At 39.7% G+C, this 23,717-nt stretch overlaps 3 protein-coding genes across 5 annotated transcripts in view; all 3 read right to left on the bottom strand.

The window, feature by feature from the left end:
• UBE2E1 (ubiquitin conjugating enzyme E2 E1) overlaps positions 1–23,717 on the bottom strand; it is a 705,427-nt gene that overhangs the window by 170,444 nt on the left and 511,266 nt on the right. The gene's annotated exons all lie outside the window — the stretch shown is intronic.
• Positions 1–23,717, bottom strand: part of NR1D2 (nuclear receptor subfamily 1 group D member 2) — a 746,221-nt gene that overhangs the window by 243,536 nt on the left and 478,968 nt on the right. The gene's annotated exons all lie outside the window — the stretch shown is intronic.
• The window catches only part of LOC127044082 (ubiquitin-conjugating enzyme E2 E2), a 316,515-nt gene that overhangs the window by 37,208 nt on the left and 255,590 nt on the right, over positions 1–23,717 (bottom strand). For both annotated transcript variants that reach the window (XM_050938553.1, XM_050938552.1), the window contains 2 exons: positions 23,326–23,458; positions 3,115–3,262 (listed from right to left, as the gene is read on the bottom strand). In XM_050938553.1, coding sequence (XP_050794510.1) covers positions 3,115–3,262; positions 23,326–23,458 — 281 coding nt within the window. The remainder of the gene's footprint in view (positions 1–3,114; positions 3,263–23,325; positions 23,459–23,717) is intronic.

Raw genomic sequence — 23,717 nt, 5'->3', positions numbered from 1 at the left:
ATGTGTTCAGTCATACATAAATACTGTATCACTCCTCCCCCACGTCCCAAAAGTCAGCCAGCTGTTACAAAATTCAGACATTTGTAAACACAATTTACTGTCTGATACTGCTAAGCAAAATAGAGACAATTAATAATTATCAGAACTGAAGAGTCTGAGACAGCTTATGAGTAAAGGATTATATTAGTTGTTTAAAGAGGACAAACAAGTTCCTGCCTCAAGTAACACAAAACAAAGGACAGTGATGTATATAACCAGTGAGGAAAGAGACGCTCTTAATGTCTTTTGTAGATTACTGTGTGAGTGACAGAAGCGGCAGGAGCAAATACCTCTTTTCATTTGCTCAGCCTGTTTGAGAAGAATAGCTATGCTTGCCAAGGAAGCTGCAGCTGTGCTCCAGCTCAGTTTAATCACTGTGTACGGCTGAGGGTTAATTAGGTGCCATTCTTACTCATATTTGTTGTTCTAATAAAGATTTGCATAAATATAAGACTACTGGGTAACTGATACTTGATTTTTCCCTTCAAAGAGGGTGTATGTGTGTGTGTGTGTGGAGGGGGGAACTCACACATCCTAAGTGTTTATATTTGTGGGATATTCAGTGTTGCCTTTCCATTTGACCTGATCTGCTTCTGCCTGTTTGATGAATGGTGAACAAAGAGTTCAAGGTTGCTTATCGACTTGAGACCCCTGCTGGGTCTCTGCCTCTAAGATGAGGCAGTATACCTTAGACGAAGGGAGGACAAAGTGGATTGAAAATTGCTCCCAGCTAATAGAGAATATTTATACAATATTTCTCCCAGATGTGCCAGGGCTATTTTCAAAATGATTCCCCCACTGAGAGAAAGAGGGAGTCAATTTACAACACCATGTTCAAATTAGATTGCAGGGAATGTCTAATCCAACAGTTTGTTAATGATAAAATATCATCAGAACTGGACTCAGAAAATGAAACAAATGGCACAAGCAGGAGAACTGTTATAGTGCAGCCAGAAATAGAAATAAGTAGCGCTATCACATCAGGCTGAACAACGAAAAATAAGAGCCCTCTAAATTTGTAGAAGTCTTCAATTTCAAAAACATACCACTAAAATACAGAGTTCCCATGTACGTAAATTACCAAGAATAGGAATAAACAAACAATCCAAAAGACAGGAAACAAAGAGCTCAACATTTCACATTCAGGAGAAGTGAGCTCACAAAGCAAAACATAGGAATACTATTCATTCCTCAAAGTCAAGGTATGAAATACACAAGACACAATAAGCAAATCCCCGAAGAGTATTTAAAGGGATACTTAACTTAAAAAATCAAACTTTTGTACAAAATATTTTACCAACTACTATAATTGAAAGAGATGACAGGAAAAAAACCACTTCTTTCCTCAATCTTTTTGAGTTTGTTTATTTTGTGTGTTTGGTAGCATTCTTTGTATAGTCACGTTTACTGTTTCCCCTGTATACTCATCCAGTTTCTGCTGTTATTTTGTGTGAGTATTTCACACAATCATAGGGGAGGAAAAACCATTAAGAAAAGAAAAATCCAATCGTAAAACTACAAAAAATGGCAGAGGTGCTACGGGGAAGGTGAAGTATCAGAAATTATTTTTAATTCACTATTTGAAACAGACTATATTTTCAAGTTGATAGTGTCCCTTTAGAGACCAGACTGCCCCACCCCCCAAAAACATTTATATTTCCAACTTCTAACTCAAGCACAGCTTTCCCACTAACTTTTAAAGTGCCCATATATCACTAATAGAAAACTCCACATTAATGTCACCATACCCCTTATGTTTATTCTAAAGACTCCAAGATTATTAGTTTTCTTTTCTTTACACTTGTGTTACCACTCCAGCTGTATCAAAAGACAAGCCTCTGCTCAATAAAATGTAGTCAGAAGTGTGCACGTGAAGTGCCTCCAACACATCAGTAGGGGGCGCCATAAACACCAGAAATAAACATGCCTGAAGTCACAAGATATTTAGTAACTGTCTAGTCTCCTTTACTGTTTCAACTTTTAACTGGGACATTGTGAATGTTACCAGGATCTCATTTTTCCTGTAAGTTTGGGCTGTGTTATTTGAGTCACCACAGGTAACTATATATTGGACTCCTTTTTACATCTAACTGCAGCTTTTTGTATCACATCTAAGGCAACCCCAAATGAAGGAATTTAGCCAGTCAAACACTTGCCTACCCTCAGAATTTCATTGTGAGCCTTGAGATATTTTAGTGTTTTTCTTAAAGCCCCAGCTCCTGGAGGACTGTGATTACATGAGAAGCTCAGTTTTCTTCTTCTTCTTTTTTTTTTTAAAATAAGTTTCTAGCCCTCATGGTTTGGGAAAAAAACAAAACAAAACTTCAAAACATGAATCTTAAAGGCTTAGAAACTAAAAGGGAAATAAAAAGACTCCAGAATGTATCATGTTAAAAATCTCATGACATGTAAGCCAATTTCATGAGTTTCGGGAGCCTGACTCACTATTTTGGAATGTTTGGGATCCTCAGTCGTACAATCAGAATCATTCCTTGGTCATTGGGGGCAGGACAAAGGGTGGAGCCAGAGGCCTAGTAATCAGCAGGAAGCAACCAGATGTGTGACTGAAAGTTGAGGGGAATGGTTAACCACTACACTAGTTAATAAGAGTGACTGCCTATTCTCTACGTTAATGCCTATTATTTGTAAACTGTTTTGTTAGCCTTCCACCAGAACTGGTACTATAATACTATTTTCAGAAGGATGTTTAAATGAAAACTTTCTATTTCAATGTTCAGTAATATTATCTGGCTGTAATATCCCACATTTCTCAAATAGCATTTACCGCTAGGGATATATTTGGGATTAAACTCTTTAGTTTGAAATAGCGTATTTTTATTCTCAAGCCCTAAAAATGCACCTGCCCTTCTGACAATATGTTTTCTCTTTAATTTATATCATGTACATTTTTTCATTTAGCGTTGTAGCAATCACACGCAGTAAATTTTAAATCTACATTTTATGTCTTTTTTTTTTTTTACACAGTAGTAAGACACAGTACCAAGCAGATACTAATAGATAATAGAAAGCCAGATGTGAATGAATGCAAAAGTAAAACCAGTGTTAATTTCTTACCAGGGTTGCAGTCTGTAAGAAGTGAGCAGATGGAGAGGAGAACTTTAGAAATGGTTAATGCTGGACTCCAGTTGTCTTTTAAAATGTCAAGGCAGATCACTCCTTGGCTGTTAATATTACAGTGATAGATTCTTGTCCGAAATGTAACCTAGAAAAGACAGTGTCTAAGTATAAAGGTGTTTAAAACCAACAGTTCCAGTATTATTATTATTATAAAGTAGTTACAAAATCTTATCAGTTAAAGAACATTCTGCTTTCCTGAGGCCAGTGTAACTTTGCAGAGTGATACTTACTACTATGCTGCGTTCAATTAAAAGTTGTGTAAGTTTTAAAATATTTACTATAGTAAAATTCTGCATCTCTCTGGCTGGTAACAGAACTGATTTGGTGTCAGTGTTCATGGCTGGGACATGGTTCCAGAGATACACTTGTATGGAGTCTCCCGACCTCCCTTATCTCTGCACAGGGGCCACAGAGTGCATTTTAACCACTGATGTGGAGTCATCTCCATGAAGTCGCTTTACAGCCATTTCCGCCTTTGAGGGGAGTAGAAAGAAGGATTTCTCCCACATCCCATCCCATCTGCCGAGTACCTGTCCCAGTTCACTGGAGTTGGTGTTGGACAGCTTAATGACAAGTAGAAAAACCTGACATACAATGTCCTGGGGCTAGGTAGACAAATTCTTTAGGAGAGGCTGACACAATAACCTTATTTGAATTTCTAAATTTAAAGTCACAAATGAACCAATTGGAATTGCATCTACATATCTTTTCCTTTGTTGTTTATATTATATATTTTTTGATGTTTGTACCCATTCTAGTTCACATCACAAGAATAGAGCCCTGCAAGCCCGCGAGTATCTGCTTTATATCTGTGGGCCATTTCTGCGGATAGCAGTGCCGATGCGGATACAAATTTTCTATCCACACAGTACTTTGACGGTAAGAGCCGGGTGGGCAGATGTAAGGAAGCATGGCACAGACCCTTCACCTGCCCTGGGAAGTGGAGGGTCCGCCATGGCTTCCCACAGCTGCCCTCCCAGCTCTTACCGTGGCTGGGCTGCGGCTCCAAGTCACCACCCTCAGCAGAAGCCATGTCAGGGAGAGCCACATTGGCAGCTGTTGGGAGCCTGGATCTCTCCACCCGCCCTGGGTGGGGGGCTGGAACACTGGGCGGGGGGCTGTTTGGGCTCTCCCCGACTGGGTTCCGGTGGGGAGGATACTTTGGAGCCTCAGTCCGGCCCCCAGTGCAGAGCCCTGCAAATCCATGGATATCTGCAGATACCTGCATCTGTGGATGCAGATATGCACATATAATATTTGCGGATCCTGGAAAGATTGCGGATACACATTTGTGTATCTGAACAGGGCTCTACACTGAACTTATACTGAACACACCAGAAGGGTAGCCTGCCTTTCCTTCTTCTGTGCTGAAGTAATGTGCGCACCTGTTCTAAAGTGTGTCCTGAAAATACAGGCCTTTTATTTTCAAATAATTTCAGTTGTAAAAGAAAGGTGTGTGGTTATTGGATAGAAAGGGACTACTTAAAAATGACATTTTGGTGTTCCTTAGTTATTCCCCATCAGCAATTTGTTTCCCTATCAGATTTACTCAGATGACAAGCCAAACAAGATTTTTATAATGGCATGCTCAACGTGGCAGCTAAAAATCAAGATGTATCATTTCTGTGGAATATCTCACCAGCAACAATAACTTTCTGGAGTCTAAATTAAGTCAAGAAATGGGTTGATTATGCATGAGACAGTACTGACAGCAATAAAAACTTGATGACAGCTCTGAATCGACTCTTATTTTAAGCAAGGACAAAATTTCTGTTTTCAATGGGATCCAAATGGGGACATTTGTCAGTAAACTAAGCAGATGATGCAAATATGTGCAATAACACACTGCTATTTTAATCATGTATATATTCTTTAATTGGTTGAACACTTCTTCAAGCCCTTTACCTCAGTCTTTCAAATGGCCTTGATAAGAGAAAGGAGTGAAAAGCCAATAACTTTCTGTTGGTAAAGAATTGGAGGCAATGAAAAACACTTTTTCGTCATAACTACTTCTTCATAGAGATCTAGAAAGGCAATAGTTGGATCCCTGATTGGATGAATCAGTGAGTTATGTAACAAAGAACCAACTATATCAGGTTTAACTGCTTTTAAATACATTTATGCCTAAGGTTACTATGCACTCATAAGCTGATTGAGCAGTTTGCTAGTCTACACTCCACATATCTATGCTTTTCAGTGAAGTTGTGCTTTCAACTAATCTTTTTCAGGCTCGCTTACCTACGTGCTTTCTTCTGATACCTTTATAACCCTTTAAATATATATAAATGTATTCCTGTATCCTGCATCTCCAGCCCAGTAAGTTACTACAGTGAGAAGATCTATCTGGGAGGAGGGCACAGAGTCATTGTGCTGGCTACAGGTCAGTTCAAAATCTCTGTGCTGTAATGACAGACACTGAAGACTGGTTCTGTTCCCTTTACATCACCAGAATGGTATAAATAAGCCACAATTTAGGAGACAACTGGAAATATTGTTTCCTCCTCCAGATGACTCTGTAGCACCCAACTTGGGAAACTAACTGCAGCTGAAAATTCCTAGCAAGTATAAATGAGACAGGAGCATCTCATTCCCTCAGATTCTGACACCCACATATCTGATGCTGTATTTGTCACATACACAATCTTGATGTTTTGCAGGGCTATCTCCATCTATTGTGAGGAGACAAGAAGCCAGCTGACAATATTACTCTAGGGGTATTACATTATCTACAATATGGTCAGATTTTTATACTTGATACCATTTAAATGTGTCCTGTAAAGGATGCAGTCTAATGTTTCCACTTATTCCTTAATACAAAAGCCTAAATACACTCCTACTAACATTCAAAGGTTTATGGGTATATGCAGGAAGTTATCATAAGACAAATGAATGACAGATGAGTAATTTCCATTTCTCCAAAGATATCTGTCCTCTATGGACTCATTTTCTTTTATACTGTAGTGCATACAGAATATCTTATTTTCACTGGATATATGTGCAGGTCAGGGAAATGTACTTTATAGAAAAGGGGGAAAAATAAGACAATTTTCTGAAAACAATAAAAATACCATAGCAGGTTTTAAAGCTAACCTGTAAGGAATTTAAATTAATTCATACAATATTGGCAATAAATAATAATAATAATGATAAATACATTTATCCAGTGCTCCACAGCAAAGTTAGTTGGGTTCTATTAACAGAATAAAAACAAAAGTCTAATCTCTTTAAATAAAAACAAATGAGGTTAAGAACATATGAACAGTCATACTGGGTCAGACCAATGGTCCATCTAGCCCAGTATCCTGTCTGCTGATAGTGGCCAGTGCCAGGTGCCCAAAAGTGAATGAAGAGAACATGAAATCATCAAGTGATCCATCCTCTGTTGCCCATTCCCAGTTTCCGGCAAACAGAGGTGAGGGACACCATCCCTGCCCATCCTGGCTAATTGATGGATCTATCCTCCATTAACTTATCTAGTTCTTTTTTGAACCCTGTTATAGTCTTGGCCTTTTCAACATTTCCTGGCAAAGAGTTCCACAGGTTGACTGTGCATTGTGTGAAGAAATACTTTCTTTTGTTTGTTTTAAATCTCTGCCAATTAATTTAATTTGGTGACCCCTAGTTCTTGTGTTATGAGAAGTAAATAACACTTCCTTATTTACTTTCTCCACACCAGTCATGATTTTATAGACCTCTATCATACCCTCCTTAGCTGTCTCTTTTCCAAGCTGAAAAGTCCCAGTATTATTAATCTCTCCTCATATGGAAGCAGTTCCATACCCCTAATCATTTTGTTGCCCTTTTCTGTACCTTTTCCAATTCCAATATATTTTTTTGAGATGGGACAATCACATTTGCATGCAGTATTCAAGATGTGGGCGTACTATGGATTTATATAGAGGCAAATAGAATATTTTCAGTTTTATTATCTATCCTTTTCCTAATAATTCCAAACATTGTTAGCTTTTTTGACTGCCACCGCACATTGAGTCGATGTTTTCAATGACTCCAAGATCTCTTTCTTGAGTGACAACAGCTATTTTAGACCCCATCATTTTATATGTATAGTTGGGATTATGTTTTCCAATGTGCATTAGTTTGCATTTTTCAACACTGAATTTTATCTGCCATTTTGTTGCCCAGTCACCCAGTTTTGTGAAACTCTTGGCAGTCTGCTTTGGACTTAACTATCTTGAGTAGTTTTGTATCATCTGCAAATTTTGCCACCTTATTGTTTACCCCTTTTTCCAGATTATTTATGGATATTTTACATAGTACTGGTACCAGTACAGACCCCTGGGGAACACCACTATTTACCTCTCTCCATTCTGAAAACTGACCATTTATTCCTACCGTTTGTTTTCTACCTTTTAACCAGTTACCAATTCATGAGAGGACCTTCCCTCTTATCCCATGACTCCTTACTTTGCTTAAGAGCCTTTGATGAGGGACCTTGTCAAAGTCTTTCTGAAAATCTAAGTACACAGTATCACCCTTGTCCATGTTTGTTGACCCCCTTCCAAGAATTCCAGTAGATTGGTGTGGAATGGTTTCCCTTTACAAAAACCATGTTGACTCTTCCCGAACAAATTGTGTTCATCTATATGTCTGATAATTCTGTTCTTTACTATAATTCAACCAGTTTTCCTGGTACTGAGGTTAGGATTACCAGCCTGTAATTTCCGGGATCACCTCTGGAGCATTTTTTTTTTTTTTTTACATGGTGTCACATTAGCTATATCATTTGTTACAGAAGCTGATTTAAATGATAGGTTATATATCACAGTTAGTAGTTCTGCAATTTCACATTTGAGTTCCTTCAGAATTCTTGTGTGAATACCATCTGGGCCTGGTGACTGGTTAATTTGCAATACTGAAAAAGAAAGGATTGAAAAGAAAAGAAACATGTATAGAGCCAAGAGTAGTCATGGGGTGGGGAGGAAAACTTTAGTACAATGTGAAAAGCTAGGTCAGATGAAGAAAGATGAATTAGGATGTGGGGACTGTTTTTCATACTGAAAGGCCTTCCACAGCAAAAGCTGCAATGCCCACTTCACACATCCTAAGCAGAAGGAGGGGTGTGGGTGACCTCAGACAGTTGACTGCACAAGACTCAAGGATCAGGTTTCAAATGTTGTAAGTGCCAACACCATGAAAAGCTTTAAAAACCAATCAGCAATATGCACTGAATGTCCTCAAAAGCCAGACTAAGGAGCACCCAACCCATAATTAGTCTAGCTAATTAGCAATGTTTGGATTATTTTTATGTCAAAATATCTAGCCCTTCCCCTCCAAATGATGCTTCAATCTGCACTTGTATGTAACTTGTGTATTGGTGATGTCACCTCAGTTATGGAACCTGAATAGAGAATTGAGTTGGTCTATAGGATTTCAGGCATATTTTAAATAATAGAACAGCCCTATACTTCAGGGACCCAAACTTGCAGTCCTCATTCAGACAAAATTCCTACGGCCCCCAATTCTTCAGTGGCTATTCTGTTTGAATAAAGACTTTCAGAGCACAACCATGGGTACAAAGAGTTGAGGTACATCGGGAAAAGGTCAAAATGAACTCTGCACTTTGTGAGTCTAAATCTGTCTACACTATGCACCTTTTAGCGACTCAGCTGTGCTGCTACAGCCGTGCTGCTAAAAGGTGTTGTCGGCAGGAAACAGCTCTCCCGCTGACAAAAAACTTCCACCCCCAACGGGCGGTGGCAGCTTTGTTGGCAGGAGAGCTCTCCCGCCGACAAAGCGCTGTTCACATTGACGCTTTTTGCCGGTGAAACTTTTGTCATTCTGGGATGTGTTTTTTTCACACCCCTGAATGACAAAAGTTTTACCAATGAAAATCCAGTGTAGACAAAGCCTAACTCAGGAGTAGCAGTTCAGGTTTCAGTCGGTCAAACTTTGTCCATCCCAAAAGAGAGAATCATAAAACAAGACCAAGCCAAAACTCTTTAGTCTTTAGTCAGAACTACTGCAGAACAGTCTAAATTTAAAATCCCTATGTCCCCGCAAGATGCAATAACCCTTATGTTAATTAGTATCCTTAAACTCCTTATAGAAGGCAACTCAATTTAGTGTGTATTATGCCTAGGACTAAGGCTGCATTTCTAAGACAGAGTGATCCATCTCTGTTTTCTCCTTCTACAAAATTGTAGCATACATAATGACAATTAATTAGGAAGAACAACAGCTGAGATACTTAATGGATTACCATGTAAAGTGCACAATAAATGACTGACCATAAGATGCTCACTGTTAAAGCAGACTATACTAATGTGTACCAACAAAAGGACTTTATTTATTTGATTTTTTGTAAACTTTTCAAATAATCTAAATATAATAGGTAATGAATATCCATAGATTTACTACATAAAGAGAAAACACAAACCATCTGCATTAGAAGGAAGTATTACCTTATAACTATTTTATTTGACACTGCACATTTTATTTATCAGATGTGAAACTAATTAACTGTTAAGAAATCTGAGGCCTAAATCATTCTGGGTTTTTTGTAAGGCTTCTGTTTTTCAGTTTTAACTGCCAAACGCCAATGAAACAGAAAACAAACAAAAAGAGCAAGAAAGCAAAATCGATGTTCATCCAATAACCACCACGTAACCACCAATACATAAGGGCTTATTTATACAGTAGGGTAATGCAGACTCTGGACGTGTGATTTCTAAACATGTGTTGCTCATTAATTGGTCCATGCTGGAGCACACTCAATGTTCTATAGTGGAGTGGACTTTAACATACTGCTGTTTGAAACAGGAAACGTTGCAAAGATATTACTCATTACAGTATATACAAAGAGAAAGCCCTGAAAAACCCCAGTTTTTGCACATCTACATAAAACTCAAATTGCTAAAAATAACCCCCCAAAATGAAATGAATAAATCCCCCAAAACAGAAGATCTAGGTTCCTGTAACCAAATGCTCAGTGCTTAATATGGCTTGCTAGAAGTGATAATGATTCAGTGGAGTGTATAACACTGTTCATGTGGATCACTTTTTAATAGCGTCCAAAATGAAACAATGTCTACTTACGATAATGATACAGTATATTAATGGTAATTATGAAGCTGGCTAACCACCCACTCCACCTCAGTGGAAACGGCATTAGAGGCAAAAGAAATATCATTTGAGGTAAACAGAGCAATGCTAAACATATACGTACCATATACATATTTTCAATTGACATGCAGATTTGGTAGGTCTAAAGATAGATTCTAGTACTAATCCTTGCTGTAACTACAACAAAGAGCAAGTCAAGATATTCTAAGACGCTGTGCAAAGAAGCCCTTTGAAAATAATGGAAAGGGCAGGAGGAGAACAAAGAAAATGGAAACATGTCCAGGTCACAGAGCTTCAGGATACAGAGCAATATTGAGTGATGCAGAGAGTCAAAAGCTTTCTCAGATAAAGACAGACAATACAAGTTTCTGTAAAATGACTTTATTCCTGACGTTACTATGTGTGATTACGGAATTTAAAAAAGGCTGTGCCAGCCAAATGAAAGTGGAAAAACAAATCTGAGAGGTGTATTGGCTGTTATTTAAGCATTTTAAAAAACTATTTCTGTGGATAACTTTCTGACTAGTTTAATCTTACACACCAGTCATGCCTTTCACAATAACCCCAAAATGTAGCCTACCAATCTTTCCTGTTTGGATATTGCCAAAATGCTCTTTCATGATAAGCTAAAGAAACCTACCTATTCTGACAGAAATGTAGCCAAACATCACACATCAACATGCACTTTACAATATATTTATTTTTTTTAAACAATGTACCATTTTTATGCCGTATGACTGAATTAACTAGCCTATAAAACTGCTGGACTACCAATAAACATTACACAGTTTCTTTCCCAAAGGGAAAGTTGGTGGGTGCCACCCAATCTTTGAGGTACTGTACAAAGAATTTCCTTCAAGAAACTGGGCACCCTCAACTTATATTTCCAAGAACTTACAAGAACTTTGTGTCTGCTTGGGGAGAAGGGAAGACAGTGGTGGCGGTAGGAGTATCTAAGTTTGGGAGTGGGGAAATGGCAAGAGTTTATTTTGTACATGTGCTATGAGTTCTGGTTGAGATCATTATAATCAAATATCAATAAACCACAGCTGTTGATTAATCGCAGTTAACTCATCCCATTAACTCAAAAATATTAATCAAGATTAACTGCAGTTTTAATTGCACTGTTAAACAACAGAATACCAATTGAAATGTATTAAATATTTTCGGATTTTTTCTACGTTTTCAAATATATTGATTTCTACTATAACAGAATACAAAGTGTACAGTGCTCATTTTATGTTATTATTTTTATTACGAGTATTTGCACTGTAAAATGATAAACAAAAGAAATAGTATTTTTCAATTCATCTCATACACATACTGTAGTGCAATCTCTTTATTGTGGAAGTGCAACTTACAAATATAGATTTTTTTGTTACATAACTGCACTTAAAAACAAAACAAAGTAAAACTTTAGAGCCTACAAGTCCACTCAGTCCTACTTCTTGTTCAGCCAGTCGCTAAGAGAAACAAGTTTGTTTACATTTACAAGAGATAATGCTGCCTGTTTATTATTTATAATGTCACCTGAAAGTGAGAACATGGCATTTTCGTGGCTGGCACTGCAAGATATTTACATGCTAGATATGCTAAACATTCATATGCCCCTTCACTTTGGCCACCATTCCAGAAGACATGCTTCCATGCTGAAGATACTTGTTAAGCAAATAATCTGTTAATTAAATTTGTAACTGAATTCCTTGGGGGCCAATTGTATGTCTCCTGCTCTGTGTTTTACCTGCATTCTGCCATATATTTTATGTTACAGCAGTCTCAGATGATGACCCAGCACACGTTTGTTTTAAGAACACTTTCACAGCAGATTTGACAAAACACAAGGAAGGTACCAATGTGAGATTTCTAAAGATAACTACAGCACTTGACCCAAGATTTAAGAATCTGAAGTGCCTTCCTAAATCTGAGCGGGATCAGGTGTGGAGCACGCTTTCAAAAGTCTTAAAAGAGCAACACTCTGATGTGGAAACTACAGGACCCAAACCACTAAAAAAGAAAATCAACCTTCTGCTGGTGACACCTGACTCAGATGATGAAAATGAACACGCATCAGTCTGCACTGCTTTGGATCATTACTGAGCAGAACCTGTCATCAGCATGGAGGCAAGTCCTCTGGAATGGTAGTTGAAGCATGAAGGGACATATGAATTTTTAGTGCATCTGGCACATAAATATCTTGCGATGTGGGCTACAAGAGTGCCATGAGAACACTTGTTCTCACTTTCAAGTGACACTGTAAACTAAAAAGCAGGTAACATTATATCCTGGAAATGTAAACAGGAATTGGCTGAACAAAAAGTAGGACTGAGTGGACTTGTAGGCTCTAAAGTTTTATATTGTTTTATTTTTTGAATGCAGTTATTTTTTGTACATAATTCTACATTTCTACGTTCAACTTTCATGATAAAGAGATTGCACTACAGTACTTGTATTAAGTGAATTGAAAAATTCTATTTCTTTTATTTTTACTGTGCCAATATATATAATAAAAAATAAATAAAAAGTGAACACTGTACACTTTGTATTCTGTGTTGTAATTGAAATCAATATATTTGTAAGTGTGGAAAACATCCAAAAATATTTATATAAATAGTATTCTATTATTGTTTAACAGCATGATTAATCATGCAATTAATTGTGATTAATTTTTTTAATTACATGAATAAGCGCTTGACAGCCCTAAAATAAACAAACAAATAAAAGGAAGCTTTTGACCCAATTTGGCATACAGAAAATACAGTGGGAAGGAATGATAATTATGAGATTCAGAAGAATTAGCAGGTACTTGGATTCCCAGAAAACCACAGTAGTTCACAATGCTGTTTTATATCAAATGTGACCTTTGCATGTACTGATAATAATTAATATATGTCCTCTTCCTCTCCTCTTGTCACTTTCTTTCTATGTGTATCACAGTACTCTGGTGCTGTCTGGTGTTCTCTGTGATTCTGTCCCTTTGTTGGGCACTGAAGTTACTCCAATGGGGAGAAGGAAGAACTGCATCTGGACTTAACCTCCGCTGAAGTCACTGCTGTGTACTGCCATGTAGTTTCAGTGTCATGTGAAGATGCAAACACTAAAATGGATAGTGTCACAAAGGGTTTGAGAGGGAGGGGAAATGCAGATTACAGTTTTCAATTTTAACAGACAGCTGCTCTGGCAGCCATGGATAGCAGGATTAAGAATCATATTGCTGATTCTCACAATTTTTGTCATGACTCTTCTGATATTTCATTACTTTTTAATGGTTCACATAAATTTCTGGTTTCTACCTTCAGTCAAGTTTCACTCTTTCCCCAACTGGCTTCTGTCTTCATTTATTGACAATGGGACTGAAGTCACAGGTTGCCTTCAGCAAGATAATCACCATGGGCCTTTCACTTTTATAGGTGAAAGTGTGCTGTCCCCCAGCAAAGATTGTGGATCTTTAATCTTCATATGAAGGCCAAGCAAGGATCAGAATAACAGAGAATGAGACTGTAAAGGCAGAAGGCTTTTTACAAAACAGGACAAGAAACTATGAGGAATCGTGTGTGTGGGGGGAATGTGGGGAGCAGAAGGTAGCTGAAAGGAGTTGCAGAGGAATGTGGCATGGCTGACAATGGGATGGGCAGGAGATTCTGAGCTAAATATTGCAGGGAGGAGGAGCAAAAGGAGATAGGATGCAATGAGGAGGCTGAGGGCAGGGAGGGAGGGGAAGAGAGAACATGCAGATACAGCGCCAGTGGTACAGTGGCCTATTCTCACGAGTTAAGTTGGGGGGCTAGAGTGACAAACGTCACACCCAGAGTTATAGGAGAGGGTAAGTAGAGGTCTTTCTGAGTAGTGAATAAGGATGCATGCATTTTGTGTGTGTGTGTGTGTGTTTCAGTTAATTTTGAACCTGAAATACTAGAACACAGATTGGGGCGAGTAGGCAGCTTCCCCTAAAAAGATTAACATATCAGAAGGCAGGGGAAAAGCAATGTGATTATTTCTGGAAAACTCTTATGATTTTAAGACAAAATGATTTTTTGGGGTCTGGCATGATTTTTAAATGTTAGGTAATAGTAGGCATCGGCAATACACTTCGTAATACTGAAGAATGCCCGTTTTATGCTTGCTTTTGCCTCAGATAAATGGCATCTTGAAATATTAGCTACTACACTGCAGATAAGAAAAAGTTGTCCTTAAAAGCCAATCATGTATAAAATAAATATGAAAAAAAGAAGTAAAAGCTCTGGACAAAAGGAACTCAAGTCTCGTATATCAGACTGAATTTATGAGCATAAGGCTTGTATCACAGGAGAGGGATTCTATCGTAGATAATGATATTTTGTGAATACAGATTAGCATTACGTGACCATCATGTATGAAACATGAAAGAGATATTCAATATTGCTATTAAGACAAGATAGTATAGATACCGTATGTGATATTTACAAAGGAACAAGACTTTCCTAGCATACTAAATTGATTTAACACAGCTAAACTTTCAAATCCTGAGAACAATTTTTCAATCAATCAATAGACATGAGATTTACAAGGGGAAATGGACTTTTCTGTTATTTTAGTTTTGATTTTGAAATGAGTTATCATCACTAAAGCTTTCAGGTCCTGTATACCATCTTTCAGTTAGTTGAGATTAAAGTGCTCAGAAAGATTAATGGTAGAGTTGGGATTAAGGATTTTATATATCACTCAAATTCAAAAATAAAGGTAGCAAGTACTAGGATAATGATAAGATATATCCACATTGTAATAGCTATGAATAAATGGAATTGACACCACAGCAGATTGAATACAGTCAAATATCTGAGTAGCCATCATTAATAAAGATTATTCTTGATGAAAATGCAGACACTGTGTAGTGATAATTCCTGGAGGTAGTTTTCTTGAAATATTCTTGTTTCCACAAACAGCTATGTGGGTGAACATGACATGGCCCACTGATTTGTAAAGACTTTCTGTTCTAGAGGGATGGAAAGTGCGATAATGAAATGAACCCCCTTCATCGGACAACTTAAGAGTGTATGAAAGTGTTGTGGTATTAATTTGTCACTGAGGGTGAACTTCAGAAGGTTCCCATTTCTCAATGGTGTGCATGCTTAGAAAATTTACCAATTTTTAAAATGGAACAAAGTTACAAATAGGATTAGAATGGATTAGTATTCTCCCAGGCTGACTAAAAGGAACAATATTCCTAGGTATATATGCCTCTACTTTCCAGTACTGTAGAGTAAGTAGAGCCAGACGTCTTTAGGAGACAGAGCTTTCTGGAAACCTTTGAACATGAAAGGAAGATATTTAGCAAGAAACAGGAATCTCAAAGGTATTTCTAAAAGAGTTTGGAGAGGTCATTAAGACCTAGAAGAAACGCAGGAATATTTCCCTGGCATGACATCTAGATACTTTTATTAATTTTTGTAAGTGGCCATTCAGAACAGGACACCAATCCTTCTATTCAACCATCCATCCACTGCAGCACAAGGAAGATATTTCATCTTTGGGTTGAAGTGAATCCTTGCTTTGCAGAACTTATGCTGTGTTTGTGAATCAAGATCAAAATCTCATCAGCATCTGGCTTTTGCAGAAGAGATCATATGAATGTGCTCTGCTTTACTTGGTCTGTTCCACACCTTATCACAGTTTGGCAAATCCTGACACCAAGATGATGCTTTAAAAAACAAAAAACAAAACACAACTGAAAAAAAAAAAGATTCTGTGGGCTGCTTGATTTCTTGCTGAATCAGCCAATGGTTGCTAAACCAATTTTCAAAGTGCTGTACCAACTTACACACAGCAGAAGCTAACACATTTTTTTAATTGACTTGAGCCTCTCAGAAAAACAAAGCTAATTTGTCAGTTCTCAGATGAGCTGTTGCATAAATCTTGGTATCTGATGATATAGATGAACTGTGAACAATCATAAAGAAGTGATAGGCTGGGCTGGTCCTGTTTCACTTCTGATCAAGCTGTTTTAGAAAGTTTTCCTTGAAGGAAAAAATCTCTTCTACATGAGCACTCTGCAGCTAAGCAGGGCACAATGTCATCCACTTAAAAGGAAAGGGGGATTGAAAGGGTGAATGACCTTTTGCTTAGGAAATTTTGAGTCCAATTTAAATGAATGAGGCAAAGTTAAAAGGTTAAAAAGAACTGAGTTCGGGGGCGGGGGAGGTGGATATCATGAAGAGCAAATCAAACAGCATTTAGTGATATACCACAGACATTTCTCTTTTTTTTTTTTTTGCTATTTATGGAAAATAAGTTATCGATATTGATTTATGATTAATGTACTAATAGGTTCATGCCTACCTTTCAGAAGGACACTGACAGGAATAGACAAGCAGAATAATTCAGGACTGGATAGGCAGGATGGAAAATATTGACCTGGGGGGCAGGATTGGTTTGTGCGGAGTGAAGGAAATCTGGTGGACTGGGGCAATACTGTTTAGATTTATGATCTTTTGGAATATAGCTGGGCCACATAGGGAGATTGGCCCTGAATCTTGAAGTTCTACACAGAATACTATTGTTCCTGAAAGCATACTTATTGATTCAGTTTAAATAAGCCTCCTGACTTTATCAATCCCCAAACTCAAGTTATTAAATGTACAAAAGATGGGGATGAAGCATCAGGGGGACTTTAAGAGCAGCAGACACAAAAAAGCTGAGAAGATTTTAAAAATGAATGAGAGACATAAGGATAACAGTTCCAAAGTCTTTAGAAATTGCTGAGGATGATGATAAAGGAGGAGACGATTTAAACTGAGGGAGTATTTAGAAAGAGAAAATTAAAAAACAAAAAAAAGCAAACACTGAGTGGCTACAGGATTAAGTTCTTTTACGTGATGAGGAAAAAGGCAGGAAAAATGGAAAAGGAGAAAGGAATTTGAAAGTACAAAAAAGAGGCAGGAAAACTGTTTGACTACATGGAAGAATAAATTTAAAATGTTATTACTGGGCTCAAAAATATATAGGCCAAATTCCTCCTGGTTTTGACTTGCACAGCTTTGCACATGTAAATATGTTTTCATATTTGATAAATATAGTTTCCTGAGTATTAACATTTATGTGCATAAGAGCTAGTACTCAAAAAGGCATGAATAGGTATTGAGTGTGCACAAAAGGAACTGAGCCCCTTTAAAAATTTGGCGCAGAATATTTAAATCTCTAACATAATATTAAAAGATATTTGCATCGTTACAAGTGTCGCAACCCTAAACCTATGTTCAAACATGGCGTCTGTATGGCCAATTGTTGGCCAAGGGGTCACATTGGTGCTGTGTGCAACACCATAGTGCCGTGTGCTACCCTATGGTGCGGTGTGCAACATTATAGTGCTGTGTGCCTATTCTCGAACCTTCTGTCTGGTCAATTCTGGGTCAAGTTAGTGCCATGTGCAAAAGAGTAGGGTGTCGTGTGCAAAAAACTAGTGTGCCGGGTGCAGATCCTGTTTATGTAGAGGGCACCAGCTCGGAACCTGGAAGGCGAAGGAGCTAGGGACCAATCAGATGCTGACACGAGTAAGAGTCTTCAAATAAAACTATGTCTCACGTCAAAAACGGCAGGAGTATCCGCATCTTAGCTGAAAGGCCTGATCACCCTTTCAGCCAGGGTCTCCTCCGGATTTTGCCGGTTCGTGTCGTGTAGTTTCGTTTTGTTTTTTGGATTATTTCCCATCAATTCGTCATGCTCTCGGTGTCTGTACTGCTGGTCAGCTGCGCTTGGAGTGTGGTATGTTCATTTTAATTTCTGTAAATACTCTGTTTGCTTAGCCTCTTCCCTTTCTTCCCTTCCCTCACTTGGTGCAAAGTTGTGTATACAGTATATGAGAGCCAAATTGTTGTATTAATTGCTACTGTGGTTGGTTGGTGTATTTTACAACATTCGGTTAATGCATGTACAGTTTACTCAGTTTTGTGTATCTGCTTTGGATTTTAGTGAGCAGTTGATCATAGATCGTTTGGTTTCTTGCTGTTGGATGTAAATAGACTGTTTCAAGTTGTGTATGGTGTTATTCTGATAGTATTTCTAGTTGATAAAATTCCCCTTCCCTGGCCCAAGTTGTAACTTATCCCCGTTTATAAACAGCCACGTGGTTTGAAATTTCAATCTGTCATGTTTTGATTTTCCTCTCTCAGTCAAATACTTACTCAAACCTGCATTGGTCTCGGACAACTAGGGTTGCCAAATTTCTGATTGCAGAAAACCGAAAATCCTTGCCCCATTCCCTGTCCCGCCCCTTGCCCCTAAAGCCCCACCCCTGCCCTGCCCCTTCTCCAAGGCCATGCCCCCGCTCACTTCATCCCCTCTCTATCCGTTGCTTTCTCTCCCCTACCCTTGTTCATTCGCTCATTTTCACTGGGATGGGAGAGGGGCTGGGGTGCAGAAGGGGGTGAGGGCTCCAGCTGGGGGTGTGGGCCAGAAATGAGGGTCTGGGGTGCAGGAGGGGGCTATGAGGTGGGGCCAAGGGGTTCGGAGTGTGGGAGGAGGCTCCAGGCTGGGGCAGGGAGTTAGGGTGCAGGGGGGAATGAGGGCTCCAGATGGGGGTGCGGGCTCTGGAGTGGGGCCAGAAATGAGGGGTTTAGAGTGTGGGAGGGAGCTCCGGGCTGGGCCAGGGGGTTGATATGCAGGGGGGTGAGAGCTCTGGATTGGGGTGTGGGCTCTGGTGTGGGGTTGGGGATGACAGGTTTGGGTGTGGGAGGGGCTCAGGGCTGAGTCAGGTAGTTGGAGTGTGAGGGGGAGCAGGGTGTGGGCGGTGCTTACCTCAGGCAGCTGCCAGAAGCAGCAGCATGTCCCCCTTCCGGCTCCTAGGTGGAGGTGTGGCCAGGTGGCTCTGCGTGCTGTCCAATCCACCGGTGCTGGCTCTGCAGCTCCTAATGGCCGCAGTTCCTGGCCAATGGGGGCTGGGGAGTGAGCGCTCGGGGTGTGGGCAGCTCGTGGAGCTCCCTGGCTGCCCCTGAGCCTAGGAGCTGAAGTGGGCACATACCATCGCTTCCGGGAGCTGCACAGAGCCAGGGAAGGCAGGGAGCCTGCCTTAGCCCTGCTGCGGAGCTGACCAGACTTTAAGCAGCCCAGTTAGCAGTGCTGACCAGAGCCTCCAGGATCCCTTTTCGACTGGAATGTCCGGTCGAAAACCAGACGCCTGACAACCCTAATTACAAGTTCACCAGCAAGGTATTTTTCATAATTTAAAAATATTTCCCCCCACTTCTCAACACACATACTCTCTCTCATTAATGGATTCCATGACATCTGCAAACAGAAAAACAGTTCGACTTCCATTGACTTCAGTGGGCTTTAGATTAGGCCTTGTAACAATAACTGTATCTTGTGATATGGGCCTTTGGAACCTCAACCCAAGTCATCTGATTGCATCTGAGACAAAGTTTCTGTTTCTTGCCAGTGCTTCTGTGGTCAAATTTGAGGATTACCAAATTTGACAGTGTTCCTTTAAATGTTTCCTTAATGGTAAGAGAGGATAAAAGCAGCCCTATAAGTCTCAGGAGGAATGTATGAATTCTACAATAGTAACAAATGAGTGTCAGGCTGTTTCAATTCTGCATCTATGTGCCAGTCACCTACTCAGTATTGCTAACTGCAAGCATTCAAAAAAAAACCCACATGAATTAAGGCCTTCTCCACTCCAAATCTTGATATGGCTTCCAAATCATGAGATTTTTTTTTTTTTCAGAAAAACTAATGTTTTCAGTATCAGGGGGTAGCCGTGTTAGTCTGGATCTGTAAAAGCAGCAAAGAATCCTGTGGCACCTTATAGATTAACAAACATATTGGAGCATGAGCTTTCGTGGGTGAATACCCACTTCGTCGGATGCATGGATGAAAGCTCATGCGCCAATACATTTGTTAGTCTATAAGGTGCCACAGAACTCTTTGCCGCTTAATAAGTTTTAGGTTCTTTTTATTTGCTTTCTAGTTTTAAGCCTTTCTTAAACTTTTCTTCAGAACCATGAGGACTCAAAATGAATAAAAATAAAACAAAGCTGAGATTCTCACATTCACATGATTCCAGAAGCTAGAGCTTTAAGAACAGCACCAAATATCACAAGACTTAAGATAAAACTGAGAGAGGTGGCAATTCTGTCTACTTACATACACAGAACTGTACCAAAAGCTTTCTACAAGATACTCTGCCTCATCAAGAGATTTTTTTTAGGCTATACAAATCAAGGTTAGGAGGACAGATTTAAACAGCATACTGACTGCAGCAGTTATCTTGTGACAAGTAGTCACCTTCCCCCACTCCATTTCTCAAGGGACTTTTCAAAGGATTTTATACGAGTCAGTTTCTGAGACGAGGAAGAATATGCACACTGAAAACATGAACAATATAAGATTCCTCAGAGCACATTTGAAGATAGAGATTATCTACAACGATGGATGAAAGCAGTTAAAATAAAAGTCACAGAGTGCAAAAAGGAGGTTTAGTAAAATACTGATATTGGTCCTCTGCACTTACATCCCGATTTTTTTTTTATGGATAACAACTGACCTTGTCATAATTGCTGGCCCTGTAATAGTACAATACAGTGTCATCAGTTCTATCACCGTTTATCACAATACACATTTGTATTATTTATATGCACAAATGTCTTATAATGACAACTGGAAGCAAGAATAAAGGAGCACAAAAAAGTGGTTAGAAGGCAGGATAAGAACTTCCTTATTTCATTAATAAGAAACACAAAATTGCATTATTCATTTTACAAAATAATATAGTCACCAAAATATAATTGAGTGTGGCCTGCAAAAGTCATTGTCTCAGGGCGAAAGGACTCATTTAATGTGTTTCCTCAAAACTGAAGTGCAGTTTCAACAGAAAGAAGAACCAGATCTTCCTCTCTCATATCTAGCTCTTTAGATAGCTGTACCAAAAAAAGGTATTGTGGTTTAGAGTCTCCTAGGGCTTCACATTTCAGAGAGAGCTTAACCCCTACACTTAACACCTGCATGTGAATAGCCCCTTTTTGTTTGTTTTTTGCTAGGGGACTGACATTAATTACTCTTAAAATGGCTTTAATTTTCCAATTTATGTGGCTAAAGTTAGGCACTTTAATTCATATTTAGGAACCTAAATTAGAGATTCTGTGGTACATGTCTTGTTTCATGGGCTGAAGAGACCCTGGCATAATTTAAACAGCCCTGAGGGGAGGGGGAGGCTGTCTAAGGCCTGGTCTACATGTAAAACTTATAGAAGCATACAGGGCTGGCTCCAGGGTTTCTGCTGCCCCAAGCGGCGCAAAAAAAAACAAAAAACGCGCGATTGCAATCGGTGCCTGCTCCACTGTGCCACTTTCTTCTTCAGCAGCAATTCGGTGGCTGGTCCTTCCCTCCGAGAGGGACCGAGGGACCCACTGATGAATTGCCACTGAAGAGCCTGACGTGCTGCCCCTTCCCCTTGGTCGCCCCAAGCACCTGCTTGCTGAGCTGGTGCCTGGAGCCGGCCCTGGCAGCGTAGCTATGTAGGTCAGGGGTGTGAAAAAACCACACTCCCTAGAAACATAGTTCAGCTGACAAAACTCTCAGTGTAGATGCAATTATGGGAAGAGAACAGTGCGTATGCTGATTCTACATCAGAGGGCTCTGACTCGATAGCTATGCCAACATAAGCTCTGTAGTGCAGGTATAGCCTAAGCTATAGCAGTCTTCTCAGGCTTCCTTATTGGTCACAGCGCTGCCTGGAATCTCTGCAGTGCTGTGATTCCACCGCCACCCTCAGCCCCACTCCTGCCAGGACTCTACATAGGGATAAGTGAGGGGGCCCTGGTGAGGCAGCCTTACAGCTAGGTTGTACAGTGCCAATGTCTGGAGAATCCTCCCCAGGCAAGTATGAGGCATTTAATCCTCTTTGCCCTGCTCTGGCTCTTTTATGAAGTGTAAAGGGGCTAGAGTGGGCCTGAAGGTCTCAGCCCTGATTTTCAGATGGCCTGAGCACCCAAAGCTTCAACTGACTTAAATAGGAGGGGCTATGGATTCTCATCATTTTTGAAAGCCAGGCCTCTTATTTAGGTGCCTAAATATGAATTGGAAAGTTTTGGCTAAAACAGTGGTCAGTGGGAGAGATGAACCTCAAATATAACATTCTTGTCAGTGACCCCACTGTTTAGATACTCTGGGATACTGTAGGATTAGGGGTGATACTCTTTGTTTCTTCTGTAGGCTGAGCACACTGCACACCTCAGGATCTTCTCATATCTCTCCAGTCTCCCCGTGTGCCACCCTCCCATCCCCCTCTAATTGCAATCCTCTCTTCTGTGTGCCTCCTCTTCCCCTTTGCCCTCCCTACCATGGCCCACCCCATCCTCTTCCTCCACCAGGGCTCTTTTTGGCCCCCACTCCAACTGCATACCGGGGGTTGTGTGTGCCCCATGCCAGGCCTTTCTATGCTGCCCATACTAGGCTCCCCCCATTCCCTCTGCACACCACGGGCTATGTATGCACTCCATAACTCCCCTTCAGCCCCCTACCAAGGTCCCCCATTTTCCTCGTGCCGGGGTTCTGTGTTCCTCCCTGTTCTCCCCCATACCCCCCCCCCCTTTCTTATTCTCCTCCTTTCTGTTTCAGGTGAGGTCTACACTACAAAGTTTTGCTGACACATGCATCAGAATACGCCAGAATTCCCCCCGTAGATGAAGCTTATCCTGGCAAAAGAGTTCTTTTGCCTGTGTAGCTTATGTCCTTTGGGGAGGTGGCTGAATGATACCAGTAAAAGCACTCCTTTTGCTTGTATGAGATGTGTTTCCATTATGAGGGCCTTTCCCAGTACAGCTATACCAGCAAAGCATTTGCAATGTAGATTAGCTCTTACAGTGTTAACATTTTAAAACTGTAGTGGGAGGGTGGACCGAGGAAAAATAAAGGGTACTGTTAGGCTGGAATATGTTAATCGTTAACTGATTCTTTGATCTAAAGGCAATTACAGAGGTGGCTGAAGCTGCTAGCTCTCTTGTTGCAGAACGATAAATAAAAAGGAGTACTATGGACATATATAATTTAATTATTCATTGGGTACTGCTATTTTACTTTTAAAATTATTCTACTAACCTTAGGTGGTTTAAAAGGATAGTCTGGTGAAAAGGTAATGTCAAGGAAGAAAACTCCCCCTTCATACACAGAACCTGGAGGCCCCAGTATAGTTGACCTCCATTCATAAATGTTGTCTCCTTTGGGTCCAGCACTAAAACAGAAAGCAAAAATATGGCATAATGAGAAACCACATAAAACTGAGCATATAGTACATCAGTTATATTTATGATAACATTATCTGGAATCACATCAGAAGCAAAAATGATATATTGCATTCATGGAGCTATTCCCCAATAATACATTTGTCTGATGCCATCTTCTTTTTCACCCAAAGTGGTAATCAGACACATAAATGTAGTATAATCACTGTATTAATAAATTATTCAAATAATTATAGAAAGATTAGCTTC

This window comes from Gopherus flavomarginatus, chromosome 2 (genome assembly GCF_025201925.1).
Source record: "Gopherus flavomarginatus isolate rGopFla2 chromosome 2, rGopFla2.mat.asm, whole genome shotgun sequence".
Taxonomy (NCBI): Eukaryota; Metazoa; Chordata; order Testudines; family Testudinidae; genus Gopherus; species Gopherus flavomarginatus.
The sequence above is the reverse complement of the archived record's forward strand: the minus strand, read 5'-3'. Positions and strand labels throughout refer to the sequence as shown.